General features: G+C 40.1%; 3 protein-coding genes across 5 annotated transcripts; all 3 read left to right on the top strand.

Moving 5' to 3' along the window:
• Positions 1 to 621: 621 nt before the first annotated feature.
• LOC143848499 (Tetratricopeptide repeat (TPR)-like superfamily protein) lies at positions 622 to 3,164 on the top strand. Its single transcript, XM_077357455.1, has one exon. It carries the CDS (start codon positions 857 to 859, stop codon positions 2,987 to 2,989), a length of 2,133 nt encoding a protein of 710 aa, XP_077213570.1. The 5' UTR covers positions 622 to 856; the 3' UTR covers positions 2,990 to 3,164.
• A 231-nt stretch (positions 3,165 to 3,395) lies between these two features.
• Positions 3,396 to 9,561, top strand: LOC143848990 (pentatricopeptide repeat-containing protein At5g39350-like). Of its 3 annotated transcripts, none has more exons than XM_077358035.1 (2): positions 4,381 to 4,514; positions 4,652 to 9,561. In XM_077358035.1, the coding sequence occupies exon 2, from the start codon at positions 4,726 to 4,728 to the stop codon at positions 7,165 to 7,167; it is 2,442 nt and encodes an 813-aa protein (XP_077214150.1). In that variant the 5' UTR covers positions 4,381 to 4,514; positions 4,652 to 4,725; the 3' UTR covers positions 7,168 to 9,561. The 3 variants fall into 3 exon arrangements, with proteins under 3 accessions (XP_077214148.1, XP_077214150.1, XP_077214149.1); XM_077358034.1 differs by having other exon boundaries at positions 4,387 to 4,514; positions 4,621 to 9,561; XM_077358033.1 differs by having other exon boundaries at positions 3,396 to 9,561.
• A 3,026-nt stretch (positions 9,562 to 12,587) lies between these two features.
• LOC143848326 (red chlorophyll catabolite reductase-like) lies at positions 12,588 to 14,660 on the top strand. Its single transcript, XM_077357241.1, has 2 exons — positions 12,588 to 12,931; positions 14,035 to 14,660. Exons 1-2 carry the CDS (start codon positions 12,608 to 12,610, stop codon positions 14,629 to 14,631), a joined length of 921 nt encoding a protein of 306 aa, XP_077213356.1. The 5' UTR covers positions 12,588 to 12,607; the 3' UTR covers positions 14,632 to 14,660.
• The last annotated feature ends 304 nt before the right edge of the window (positions 14,661 to 14,964 follow it).

A 14,964-nucleotide genomic window follows, 5' to 3' on the forward strand; every position in this document is an offset into this window, starting at 1 on the left:
ATATTTCTGGAACCAACAAATGAATGGTTTAGATCATCTAAAGAGTTAGAAATAGACGCCAAGTATGAATAACATTTTTGAGCCATCTTAAATTGTGACTCCAATACCGATTATTGGTCTCAATTGGAGTTGCAATTGGCTGTCAGAATCTGTTCGTTTAAGATTATGACAACCAATTGTGAGCTCCAAACCTGCTATTGGACTCAAAATTTAGTACTCACAATCGGTTGCTATAATCTTAAACGAAGAGGGCCACAACAAACAGCCTTAGGCCCTGTTAGTTTTGAGACTGTGGCAACCGATTGTCAGCCCCAAACATATTATTAGTTGAGTCATAATCAGTTTGAGGCTGAAAATCCCCTGTTTGTTTCAGATTGTGACAACCGATTGTGAGCCCCAATCCGATTATTGGACCCAAAATTAAACTTAATTTTGAACCTACAGTAAGATGGGAGGCTAACAATCGGCGGTCACAATCTGAAACAAACACGGCCTAAGTCACCACAATCTAAAATGAACAGGGCCTTAGGATCGTTTTAAATTGTGGACCCTAAGCCGATTGTACTCCAAAACAAACGTAATTTGGATTCTAATAATAGGTTTGGGGCCCACAATAGGTTGCACAGAAGCAATTTCCGGCAGATGGATTATCTACAACGGGACTAACAAATATATGATTTGGATCATTGAACAAGTGGTACCGACTTAAGCTTTGTGCCTATCATCTTGCTTCATCAAGACGAGATCATCTTGCTAGTCAATCTCATCACAGAAATGGACGGCTGAAAATTAAATATATGGTCATAGGGTCCATTTGAAATAATCTCCACCGCTCTTCAGTTTTTCTTTGTGGACTATGATCTCTTTGAACTCCCATATCTCTCTCTGGAATTCGACCCTCACCTCTCACATTCAAAGCAAACTTTTCACACGGGTCTTCCTTCTCTTTAATCATCTGCTAAAATCAAACGTTAAACCAAACGATCTCACTTTCTCTTTACTCATCAAGGCATGTGTTTATTCTCTCTCCAATTCTCACAACTCTTTTAACCAAGAAGAGCCCAAAAAGATTCACACCCACCTTGTCAAATCCGGATTCGACCGTTTTGTTTACCTGAACACTGCCCTCCTTCATCTTTACTCGAAATGTGGGTGTGTTTTTTCATCCCACCAACTGTTCGATGAAATGCCCCACAGAGACCTTGTCTCTTGGAACGCGCTGATTTCAGGGTACTCCCGTAATGGGTATGATTTCTATGCATTGAAACTCTTTGTGGGGTTATTGGAAGATGGTTCGAGACCTTGTCGGACGACTTTGGTTAGCGTTATACCTTCGTGTGCCCGACTGGAATTACTCTTTCAAGGAAAATCTGTTCATGGATATGGAGTTAAGACCGCTCTTTCTTTGGATTCTCGAGTTATGAATGCACTTACTACTATGTATGCTAAGTTTTCAGATTTAGACACCGCCAGTTTTTTGTTTGAAAGCATGGTTGAGAAAAGTGTGATCTCATGGAATACCATGATTGCTGCTTATGGGCAAAATGGATTTTTGAACCTTGCATTAGATGTTTTCCATCAAATGCGTTTGGAAAATGTAGTACCCAATTCAGTTACTATCATAAGTCTTTTGTCAGCGAACGCCCACTCGGATTCTACCCATTGTTATTCTGTAAAAACTGGTCTACTTGACAGTGATTCTGTGATTACTTCACTGGTTTGCTCATACGCAAAGTCTGGTAACACCAAAGCAGCGAGATTGCTTTATGGGTTGATGCCAAGGAAGAATGTGGTTTCCATGACTGCAATCATCGCTAGTTATATTGAGGAAGGAAGGGTGAATTTGGCATTAGAGTGCTTTTCTCAAATGCAATTCATGGACATGAAACCCGATGCGGTGACAATGGTTAGCATTCTCCAAGGGCTCACTAACCCAACCTACATTCAAGTGGGTATCTCTTTGCATTGCTACGGAATCAAAATCGGGTTGGGTTCTGATGTGTTGGTAGTGAATGGGCTGATTAGCATGTACACAAAATTTGATGATATAGAGTCTTCTTTCTCTTTGTTTCGAGGAATGCACTACAGGCAACTGATCAGTTGGAATTTGATGATTTCTTGTTGTGTACAGACCGGCAGATTGAGTGATGCCGTGGAGCTGTTTCATCAAGTTAAGATGTACGGACACAGACCGGACTCAATCACTGTGGTCAACCTGCTCGCAGGGTGTGCTCAGCTTCAATCCTTGCAGTTTGGGAAGAGACTCCATAACTACATATGTAGAAACAATCTTGAAATAGAGGCTTTTCTTGTAACTGCCCTTATAGACATGTATGCAAAGTGTGGAAGCATAGAAAGTGCAGAAAGAGTATTTGGGAGTGTTGAAGAACCATGTATTGCGACCTGGAATTCAATGATCTTGGGCTATGCTTTGTATGGACTTGAAAAGAAAGCTCTTGATCTTTACACTAAGATGAGGGAACGAGGGGAGAGACCAGACGAAATCACATTCGTAGGGGTATTGTCTGCTTGTAGTCATGGAGGCCTTGTAAAGGAAGGGAGGCAATATTTCAAGCTCATGACTGAGGTGTTTGATTTGTCTCCCGGAGTTGAACACTATGCGTGTGTGGTTGATCTCCTCGGACGAGCGGGCTTGTTAGATGAAGCTGTCATGTTCATAAAAAACATGGAGGTTGAGCCTGATTCTGTTGTCTGGGGAGCTTTAATCAGCGCCTGTTGCACCCACAGAGATATCAAACTGGGCGAGTGTTTGGCAAAGCGAGTTTTCCTCTTGGATCATCAAAATTGTGGGTTGTATGTATTGATGTCGAATCTCTATGCAGTCACCGGGAGGTGGGATGATGTCGCTAGAATGAGGAAGATGATGAAAGACATTGAAGGGGATGGTTATGCTGGACGTAGTCTGATTGAAGTGAATTCTTCTCATTTCTTACAAGAAATGAATACTAATTTGTGCTTAAGAATATAATTTTACAACTTAGCTAAAATTAAATCTAACCAGCATCTGCATAGGGAGAAAAGGAACAGAAAACCAAGCTGGGTCTCTCTGGTTCTGCTTGAGGTCTTCACTGTAAAACTTTAACAATCTGACTAAAGTTTGCAATTTGACAATCAGAAAAATAAAGACTGGCAAATCTACAATAATGCACACACACCTCTTGGGGCTGTTTGGCATGCAGATAAGAATTCGTGAGATTCACTCAAGCTATGAACTGTAGTGAAATTTGCTCTTAAAAGCCACATAAAGTGGAAATACATAGAGTGAAATTTATTCTAAGAAATAGTGGATAAGGCCAGAGAACAAGTTTGAGTAGAATATGCCTTCTTAATCCTTATGCACAATCAAACAGCTAGTGTCGGGAGTTCATGAGTGAACTTCATTCCAAGATTCTTATCTATACGTCAAGCAACTTTCCAATGATATTGTTGAGTTTAGGGCTGTCAAAAGGACCTAAACCAGTTTATCCAAAGGACTCAACACAATTGATAGTATCCCTAGAGTCCACTCCGGTCTTTGGTTGACTCTGTTGCAACCCCGATTTTCTCAAAGATTAGAGATGTCACTGGTACTCTTTCTCTGTCTTTAACCTATCAATTTGTTCACTCGCTTCACCGTTATCATCAATGCCTTGAAATCTCTTGGCAAATCTGACTCCAACTTCCCCATACTATGAGTGAAAGAGAGAATGTAAAGACTACCATTAAAGCAGCCCAAGCGACACTTACTATATCCATGTGAATTATGCCCCAAACCATGTCCATTGGATCCATATCCTAAGGTCCAAAATTATTTCGGATTGTGACCCAGACATAGCCACAAAATCCCATGAGCATCCCAAGTCCGGCATCAATTTAGGAAAAAACCTTTTATATTTTAGTTCATTTAAATCCATTCTGATTTCTGAAGGGTATTTTCATAATATTTAAAAAACCCCAATTTTCCTCTCCCCAGTAAATATGACCCTGTCCGATTCTAATGGTGTTCATGTTTTGCTTCAACGTATCTTTTCCCCTCTTTGTCTTCATCATTCTATTTAAAAATTTAGACTCCAATGGCAGTAATACCTTCTCCAAGCTAGTAATGGCCTTCTATTTGCAACCATGGCTGTCTCTCTTCGATTTCGATTCCTTTCTTATTTACGTCCACATCTCATTTCAAGCTGTAACCATTTCTGCAACTTTCTCTTGTCATCATCCCATTTCTCTTCTCTAACAGAAAACCAAACCAAAAAATTCCCATCACCATATTCAATTTTGCATCATCCCATTAATCTAAAAGGCCACATTTATCTTCCTCTCTTGCGCCTCTGCGAAAGCACATCATCACTAAAGCAAGTTCAGACACTCTTTTTCGTTCATGGGATGCTTAGAGATGAGTTTCTAGTGGGAGAATTTATTAGAATCTGTTTACATTTCAATATTCCAGAACATGCGCTTTTGGTCTTCCACACAATCCAAAAACCCAGTTTGATCTTGCAGAATTTGACAATCAGGTGCCTCTCTGATCATGGGTTCTATGTTGATTTATTGACTCTCTACACAAAGTTACAAAAATTGGGGTGTAAGTCTGACAATTTCACATTTCCTTTTTTGATCAAGGCATGTGCTGTGCTTTCTCTTCTTCAAACAGGAAAGGAGATTCACTGTATTGTTTTGAGGACTGGATTTGAACATAATGTTATAGTACAGACCGCTCTCGTCGATATGTATGCTAAAGTTGGTCACATTCAAACTTCACGCCGAGTGTTTGATGGAATTTCTCAAAGAGATTTGATTTCTTGGAATGCCTTACTTTCTGGGTATTCTTTAAATGGGCTTGATAAGGAAGCCTTGGAGGTTTTCAGGGAGATTCTAGTAATGGGTTTGAAACCTAATGTAAGCACCTTTGTCAGCATTATTCCTGTCTGTACGCATTTAGGAGGCCCCATGGTTGGTAAATCAATCCATGGTTTTGCAGTTAAATGTGGGGTTTATTTAGAGGAGTCAGTTGTGCCTGCACTAATATCAATGTATGCTGGTTGCGAAGATTTATCCGCTGCACAAATCTTGTTTGGTCTGTTACCTGCAAGAAATGTAATTGCTTGGAATGCCATGATATCTGCATGTACACAGAACAGGAAATTTAATGAAGCCTTCGATGTTTTCCGGCTAATGTGTCAGGAAGACATGACGCCGAATTTGGTCACTTTGGTGTCCATTCTTCCCTCTTGTGGTAATCTTGTGAATATTCAATATGGCGAATCAGTTCATGCCTATGGAATGAAAATTGGGCTTATGCAACAAGTTTCCATAGCTACATGCCTTATGTCTGTGTATGCCAAACTGGGAGATATCGATGCTGCTCGGTTTTTGTTTGATGGGATGTCTAAGAAGAACATTTTGTCATGGAATTCAATTATTTCTAGCTATATTCATAATGGTCTCTCAGACATGGGTTTGGTTGCACTTCATGAAATGCAACTCTCAGGCATCATACCGGACTCGGTCACTATGGTTAGCATTCTTTCTGCCTGTGCCCAATTAGGGGACTTACCCTCTGGTAAGTCTGCTCATGCATATTGTCTTAGAAATGGATTTAGTTTGAATCTTAATGTGTTGAATGCACTTTTGGCTTTGTACTCTGACTGCGGCCAGTTCTCTTCTTCTCTTGAGTTATTTCATAATATACCAATAAGAAATGTGATTTCTTGGAATACTTTGATATCTGGGTGTGTTCGAAATGGTGACAAGGGGACTGCCATTGCTTGCCTACGCCAGATGCAGCAAGAGGATGTCAGATTTGATTTGGTTACAGTGATAAGTATTCTCCCTATCTTTTGTCTGGCTGAAGACCTTGTAGAAGGGACAACTATTCATGGCCATGCGAGCAAAACCGGGTATGGCTCAGATGTTTCGCTTGTCAATGCACTTATAAGTATGTATGTTAATTGTGGCGATCTAGAGGCCGGGCAGTTGCTCTTTGACTGCATGCCTTTTCGGAGTGTGGTCTCTTGGAATGCTTTGATAACTGGTTACCGCAACCATAACTTATTTAGGGAGGTAATGGTCTTATTTGATCAAATGAAATTTGAGGATCAGAAGCCTAATTCTGTAACCTTGTTAAACTTATTATCTATATGCAAAAGCGAGTTACAAGGTAAGTCCATTCATGCATATGCAGTTAGAACCTGTATTTTAGAGTCTCCTCTTGTTACATCCCTTATTTGTATGTACGATAAATTTGAGAATATAAATTCATGCTGCAAACTGTTTGAGTTGGCAGACAAGAGAAATGTTGTTGTGTGGAATGCTATGATGTCTATGTATGTCAAAAGCAAACGCGCTGAAAGAACACTTATTTATTTCCATGAAATGCTCTGGATGGAAACAGAGCCCAACTCTGTTACAATTTTGGCCTTGGTCTCAGCATGTGTTCAGTTAGGCAGTATTGAACTTGCAGAATGTATAACAGCTTACATTATTTGCAAAGGTTTTGATAAAGACATCTTTGTTAGTAACGCCCTTATAGACATGTATGCTAGATGCGGAAACATATTAGTTGCAAAGAAAATATTTGATTCAATGAACAAAAAGGATGCTGTGTCCTGGAGTGTGTTGATCAATGGATATGGGATGCATGGAGATGGTGATGCTGCCCTTGCTCTTTTTTCGGAGATGAAATGTCGAGGGGTACGACCTGATGAAATTACTTTCATTGGCATTTTATCAGCTTGCAGTCATTCTGGTTTGGTTGATATAGGTCAAATGCTTTTCAATTCTATGATGGAAGAGTACCATATAATACCAAGAATGGAACACTATGCCTGCATGGTTGACCTTTTTGCGCGGACAGGTCACTTGGATGAGGCATATGATTTTATTAAGAGACTGCCATTTAAGCCTTCTGCTAATATACTTGAGTCTTTGCTTGGTGCCTGTAGCGTCCATGGTAATACTGAACTTGGTGAAGAAATTGGTAGATTGCTCAATGAACTGGAACCTGAAAATTCTGGATCATATGTGATGCTTGCTAATATCTATTCAGCAGCTGGAAGGTGGATTGATGCCAGCATATTAAGGTCTGATATGGAGGGGAGAGGACTGAGAAAAGTGCCAGGTTTTAGTCTTACTGAACTGAATAGAAATGCTGTTCGTGGCAGAGATTGATCAAGTACCTGTGTATATCTTTTCTTATATTTGGAACAGGGAAAGCAAGCAGTGAAGGAATATACTGAGCATCCTAAATAATGGATTTTGAAACTGCAAAAATGACGATTTGAAGTCTTCTGGTCATCATAAGTCATAAAGTGGCTTGACACAAAAATAACAGATGACCCTGAGCTGAGGATTATGGTTACAGATGTACTGGTATTGTGAAGCATTTGTCAAGAGGGATTTAATTCAAATATATGGTGTATGAAAGAAGAACTTCCTCTGGAATTTGGGACTAATAGGTAACTGATATTGGTGCTAGCTCATTAGTCGTTTACTTGGTAGATTGGCAGTGTGAACATATTAACTATTTATTCTTAAATGTGGTGAAATATAGTTTGGTAATGCTAGGACAAAGGAGGGTCTTTCAATCTAGATGAAGAATTGAATTTAGGAACTGATTGGAGCTTTCTTAGGAACGGAAAATGAGTTTCCAGTATGTTCAAACGCTCAGTCTGCATTCTTCTTTCATATATATCTAGTAGCTGACATTACCGTTTCTGTGAAGCTCTTATTTGGGCTGATGTTGATAACATGGAGGATTTTAGATCTTATGGAGGAAAATGCTAATCCATGTTGATTACCTGCTATCCTTTTGTAATATAATTTTGTTTGGCTAACTCGGTACAAATTATTTGTACGGAGGGGCTTACAGTTCAATATTATAGGATGTGGTGAGACTTACTCCAATCACACTTCTAGCTGAGGCTTACTCGAAAAAGGATTGAAGGACCTAAAGTGCAGCTATAAATTGGCTACAGAACTTCCACTTCAGACACTTCTAGAAGATATGCTTCAGTTGAATTTCTGAAACTCATCATTACTCTTGCATAGTGTTACGGTCCTAAGTGGGGGCCCGCCTAGGTATGGGACTGGGTGGGACCCAGCCTGGTATGGGACAGGTTTAAAGGCCTTGCCTAACGCGTTCCATCAGCTCTGGAGCTTTTGGCGTATCGGTAAGGTACCTAACACATAGTATAACTGTTTGCTGACTTAGTGTGTTGACTTGTGGGTGCTGCTCAGTTCCAATACCACCTTCCCCAGATCATTGATGATACTAAGCTGTTTGAGCTTTCTATGTAAACAGGTGATGACTCCTAATGAGATATCCAAACAACAGTCAGATGAAAGTTTCCTTCAAGCCAAGAAATGAGACAACAATGAGAATCAAGCAGTTGAGCTTCGGCCATTTCTTTATCTGTTGTGTGACGGCTAGAGATATTTGGAGTGACATGCTTGCATGGCTCCAGATTGGATGGGTGTCTCCAAGTTTTTTTTCAAAACATCCACCAATGGCGTGATCAGTTTTTAGTCTCCAAAGTTCAGGTCCTTAAGAGTATGGTCCCTTTTGCATTCTCATGGGCCTTGTAGAATAAAAGGAAGTCGATAATATTTGAAAACAGGGTTTATCAAAGGCTACTTTGGAAGGTGAAGAGCTGCATTTTTAGTTGGACATTGATTATCGACTAGTTTACAAATTATTCCTTCCAAGAGACTTTTAGAAAATGGAATGTGATTGTTAAACTTAACAACCGCAAAGAGAAGCAGAAGGAAAGATAACCCCTACCCTCAACTCCTCAAAATTAATCTTTGACGGATGATCTTTTAGTAATCCCGCCATGGCCAGAGTGGGTGGTGCTGTTCGTAATTCCATAGGTGAGACTGTTCTATCTCCTATGCCGATCCGAAAGAGGAGACGTGCTCTAATGAAACAGAAGCTCTTGCTCTCTTTACTGGGCTTCAGTTATTTGAAGAGTATTAAAGGGTTATAAATATGAAATCGTGTGAGAGAAATCTAACTCTCTCTCACGCCATTCTCCATCTCTTCTCTTCTCTATCTCATAATCATCACGTAAGAACTTAACAAAGAACATCTTGGGGAAAGTCTCATTGGGTGGGGGGAATCCTCCAACGTGAATTATTGGGCTAGGGATCATTGTCTGGGGCCGTGAAGTTTTGCACATTTCATTCATCTGATCTGGAATCTCTCCTTGGGTAAGACATTAGTTTCTATTTAATTTCTAGATCAGCTAATGAGTCTGTGAGGCAATATATATGCCTCCTTTGTAATCTGTTTCTCCTTCTCAATTTTTTTTTCTACCATCTCAAAGAAAAAAGAAAGAAAAAAAGACATTTGAGCTTCAGGTAGGGAATCAAGTGATGCCATTTTTGGGTGCAGATGAAAGTGATGGCATCTGCAGGCCTGAAATTGCTATGGGGTTGAGCAGGGATGTTTCATATTCATGTTTTGGCCAAAATTTCAGCCCAGGGCTGACCCATATACACCCACAATGTTGGGTCTTGACTATGGAATACAATAAAGTGGAAACAGATTTAAAATGTATGCTTCATGCCTTCATCTGTATGGACTTCTATTAAATTTCCCAGCTTTTTTCTGGTCACTTGATGCCTTGAGACATGGTTTCTGCAAGAGCTTTCTGAATTTCAGGCCTCAACTTTCTTCAGGAACATCACCATTTCTTTAACTTTATACATTTCTCTATATTATATTAGCATTGTTGGCTCATGCTATGGTGTAAAATAAAGGCCCCACCCCATCAAAACATGACATGTAATATGGTAGCCCCCGCCCTAAGGCATGGGCTTTGGTGGAGATCCTAGGACCTAGCTACCCCATTAAAACACGAGGTAAGATGGTCGCCCCCACATGAGTTGGCCGGACCTGCCCTGTCAAAATATGGTGTAAAATGATGGGTCCCACCCTCTGCAAGGGAGATGATGGGCCCATGCGCATGAGGGTAAAATAAATAAATAATGGTCTTCATGTTATCAAAACATGTGTTTCTAAAATGATGGACCCCGCCAATGCTATGCAAGATGTGGAAAAAAAAATCCACCATAGAAAAAAAAATTAGTAAAATTTTCATGAAAAAGTTTTTCCATAAAAATTTCCATGGAAAGAAAACAAATGACAAAGGAATCGTTTCATTTGTTTTATGTTGTAAAAATGAACATACAACAAGTTTTACTTACGTAGGAAGAAATGGATAGTGTATCTTATAGATTATAGATGGAAAATGCTTACAAATTAGGGATTTATAGTAACAAATCTCATATTTTTTAATGGAGTTCACTAATCAAGCCCCTGATATTTTATACTAACACTGCCCTTTCTTTAATTTCATATTTCATTGTTCTCATATTATTATACTGACATTTTTGGCTCGTGCTAATGCATGGATGTAAAAAAATGGGCCTCACCCATTCAAAATATGAGGTGTTGAATGGTGGGCCCAACTCTATGCATGGGCTTGGGTTCAGACATAGGACCCATCCCAACAAAACATGAAGTAAAATGGTGGTCCTCACCCAATGCATGGATTTGGGTGGAGTTGGGGAGACCTACTCTATATATGCAAGGATTTGGATAGAGATGATCAGCCCACTCATGAGTATATACTTGTAGGCTCCACCATATGCACGGGTCTGGAGAGATTGGTTGGCCCTACTATGTCAAAACATGAAGTGCAAAATGTGGGCTCCACTCATGCTATGAGTGAGTGTAAAATAATGGGCCTCACCTTATCAAAACATGTGTTCATAAAAGGATGGCCCCCACATACTAGTCCCATGCTACTCACCAGTGTAAAAAAAATCCAGCATAGGAAAATTTTCATTAAATAATTTCAACCAAAAGGTAACTATGACAAAGGAAAGAAACACGTTTAGCATATATTAATACTAGCAAAAAAAACTCGGCCCGTGCATCCAAAGAATTGTACAGACCACACCATAGGTTGATCTAAACCGTCCATGTGATGGAACACAACATAAATAAGTTGTGCCCGTAAAATAATTTCTATAGGCTGATCCTAGCCCTCCAATCTATAGAGGTTTCTATAATTGTTGTTCCTCTTAAGGTACCAAGAATTCGTCAATATTTTTACTGGTGTCCTGCATTTGTAATATCGAACTTTCCGTAATTTGACCCGCACATAGTGAATAAGGAAAAATAGTTCCCGATTTCCAACCCGACTGGGTTCAACCTGACCCAACCCGATTTGCAATTTCCTCAACCCGACCCAACCCAATTTTCAATTCGGGTTGGGTTAGGTCGGGTTGACTCGATTTGATATGGTACCAATTGTTGACCACCTAAACTCAAGCCGGGTTGTTTTGGATTTTGAGAACCAATAGTAAGTCACCAATAATCAGTTTTTAACTCACAATCGGTTCTTAAAATCCAAACAGACAGGGACTAACAATTAACAAAGGGAAATGTTATCCGCACTACTATATTTTGATGATCACACTCCTCACTTTATTAAAGTACGGTATGGCCCGCACCATAGGATTATCCAAACCGTCCATTGTGGACTGTGGAGACTATTTCAATGTTGAAAAAGAAAAACACATATACAGAACTTCTTCAGATGAAACCGAAAGTCAGGTCTTGGGTCGGGTCAGGTTGGGCTGTCGGGCAACCCGACTCAACCCGATTTCCAATTCGAGTTGATATTTCCCAACCCAACCCAACCCGATTTGCGAAAAAGCTTAACCCGACCCAACCCAAATTCGGGTTGAACCCGACCCGCATGGGAACATCCAAGTAACAACGATGGTTTCAAATTATATATAGTGTTAATGTCCTCACTACCATATTTTATAATGGCACTACTCACCGTATTTTGCTGATCGCAGTCCTCACTTTATTAAAATGTACGGTATGGCGCGTACCATAGGATGATCCAAACCATCCATTAGATGAGCCACTGCCTACATAGGTTGTGCCCCAAAATCATTTTCATAGGTCAATCCAAACCCTCCGATCTATAGCGGGTTATAGGTTGATCCAAACCGTCCATGTGATGGAACACAACATCAATCGGTTGTGCCCGTAAAATCATTTCCATAGGTTGATCCTAGCCTTCCAATCGATATAGGCTGATCCTAGCCCTCCAATCGATAGAGGTTTCCGTAATTGTTGGTCCTCTTCAGGTGCCCGGAATCCGTCAATATTTTGCAAGTGTTATGCATGAGTAATATAAAGTAATTCTTTCGTCATTGTCATATATGTTTACCTCTTCTTGGTAGTTTTTTTTTCGTAATTGTCATAGACAGGTACCCGGATCGGTACTTTTCCTATGTAGATTACGATTTTACCCACAAATAATTTCTCATAGAGATAGATGTTAGATATCAGCAAAGGGGTTAATGGTAAAAGAGTAATGCTGATGTGTAAATCTCACATAAAAAGAAAAGAAATTCCTTTTTTCTTTAGATATATAGTAGTAGATATTATATATAAAAAAAAATCCATGAAAAGAAAACAAAATATACCAATTATATAACGTAGACACATAGATGAAAGGTAGATACATGAAACTAACTCTTAGCATAAATATCTGATTCTCTTGTCTTTTATTAAGTATCAATGGTGGTCCTCATCTACCAAAATCATCTACATATCTACTCCTCACCTTCTCCTCCGTCCCTCCTCAAAACAAAATCGAGCCTTGGGTCCTCCCTCTATTGCTCCATGGCTTCCACCTCCGATTGGAAATCAAATCTCCTTGAATTCCCCCATCTCTCCACTACCCATCGCAATCTAATGCTCGATCTATTCTCCTCAGTCGACGCCCATCTCGGCCCACACCTCCTCCCTTCTGCTACCCCTCCCGACGTCGCCTTCTTCGAGGATGAACAAAGAACTTCCCAAGGCTCCCTTGACATCAGACTCGGCCAAAACGACTCCGCGGTATTTTATTCTATCTACCATCAAAACAAAATCTCAATTCAAGTTTTCTGATATTTTACAGGTCGAATTTCATCGAAACAAAAACCCACCTACAGTTTTTGTTGAAATTTAAATGATTAAATAAGTTTTTACATTTTATATGGTGTAAGGCTATATCTATAGTCCATTATTTTTCAAGAAGTACTGTGCGGCTTACACCATAGGATGATCCATTCCATCCATTTGATGGGCCACACTGTAATAGGTTGTGCCTCATAACTCATTTCCATAGGATGATCCTAGCCCTCTAAGGGTGTCAATTTTGGCTAGGGCTCGGAAGCTCGCTCGAGCTCGGCTCGAAAAAAGCTCGGCTCGAATCCTTAACAAGCCGAGCCGAACCGGCATGCCAGGCTCGTTAAGCTTAACGAGCCGAGCCCGATTTAGGCCAGGCTCGGCTCAGCTCGGCTTGGCTCATTAAGGCTCGTTAAGAATTTAATATATTTAAATATATATATTATATATTAATATATACACTAAAAGGGTTCTCCAGGGAGTGAAAGGAGAGGCAAAATATGTCACTTCATTTTTGGGACCCCATTTGTTACTTGGACCACCCCCCATAGTGTAAAAAAAGTAGTCAAATTACACTAGATAGGGCTGTCCAGGGAAGATGAGGGGTGTGAACTTAATATAACCCGAGCTCGGCTCGGCTCGTTTACACCCCTATAGCGCTCCGATCAATAGAAGTTTCCATAATATGCAGTTCCTCTATATAGATCAGAGGGCTAGGGTCATCATATGGAAATGAGTTATGAGGCACAACCTATTTATGTTTTGGCCCATTAAATGGACGGTTTGGACCGTCAGACTCTACGTGCTTACGCCATACAGAACATCTATTAAATAACACCATCTCTAATAGCTTATGCTTTTAGAGTAATTGGTCGTTTCACATAAGCAAGAGTTCAAAACCCAATAACACCTTCAAATTAAAAATCCAGCTAACCCAAAAAAAGATGCCACACGAGTGTTGAAGTATAAATGATCAAATAACACTATCTTTTGTATTAATTGGATGTTTCATAGTTTTTTATTTTTTGTTTCCGTATCTGATTTTTCTACAGATAGACTTCATCCTGGGATCTTGGCTCCATTGCAAGCTTCCATCTGCTTCTGCCTCTATTAATATTACCACTCTATCAGCCTTCCTGAAATCTACAACAGACGCCCCCCACCTTTTACTGGAATTCATTCAAAGCAGCCCAAATTCTCTCATTCTTTTAATGGATTTGCTCCCTCGTAAGGACCTAGTCCTTCACCCAGACTACCTCCACACCTTCTACCAAGACACCCAGCTGGAGAAACAGAGACAAACATTAGACAAACTCCAAGAAGCCCAACCTTACTTCTCTTCCTCTCTTTATATCCGAAGCATTCTCTCTCCCACAGCCATGGTGGTGAACATAAAATGTGACAACATGGAAGAGATTGTAAGGGACCATGTGGGGGTTGTGGCTAAGGAATTGTTGAGGATTTGGTTGGAGAGTTGTGGGGGAAAAAGAGAGATTGGAGAGTTTGAGAGGGAGATTTTGGTTAGGAGAGATGATTTGGTGAAGAGAAAGACGTTGGAAATTGATCTTGCTTCTAACATGCCGAGATTGTTTGGTACTGAAATTGCTGGGCGACTTGTGAGTGAAATACAAAAAGCGTTTAGTGCTTAGAAAAAGAAAAAAAGTTTCAGTTTGATAAAGCTTGTGGAAAATTTTATTACGATAAATCCCTCTTCTAAAAGCTGTGCTGCCCCCCCACCCCACCCCACCCAAATCCTTGCTCCCTGCTGAAGACTTTTGGTTTGATAGCTTATCTCCCTTGCTCTTGGTGCAGAATGCCTTGCTTTGTCTGGCCCTGACTTTTTTCAATTGTATTGTTTTCTCCTGTTGTGGGCTGTGCTGGATTCTTATCCCCAAATTGCTGGCTTTTGAGCCTCCTTGATTGTATTCTTTTTTTTTTAATGAATTCTGGTAGGAGTCTGCCTAACCCTAGCTTACCAATCA

The sequence above is a fragment of the Tasmannia lanceolata genome, unplaced genomic scaffold, assembly GCF_043159265.1.
Source record: "Tasmannia lanceolata isolate RefF3 unplaced genomic scaffold, GAP_Taslan_0.1 ptg000016l, whole genome shotgun sequence".
Lineage (NCBI taxonomy): Eukaryota > Viridiplantae > Streptophyta > Magnoliopsida > Canellales > Winteraceae > Tasmannia > Tasmannia lanceolata.

Excerpts from the sequence above, each read along its gene's own strand:
- LOC143848499 (XM_077357455.1), top strand. The coding sequence starts at position 857 with ATGATCTCTTTGAACTCCCATATCTCTCTCTGGAATTCGACCCTCACC.
- LOC143848990 (XM_077358033.1), top strand. The coding sequence starts at position 4,123 with ATGGCTGTCTCTCTTCGATTTCGATTCCTTTCTTATTTACGTCCACAT.
- LOC143848326 (XM_077357241.1), top strand. The coding sequence starts at position 12,608 with ATGGTGGTCCTCATCTACCAAAATCATCTACATATCTACTCCTCACCT. Across the intron at positions 12,932-14,034 it reads TCGGCCAAAACGACTCCGCG|ATAGACTTCATCCTGGGATC; the intron begins GTATTTTATTCT and ends ATTTTTCTACAG.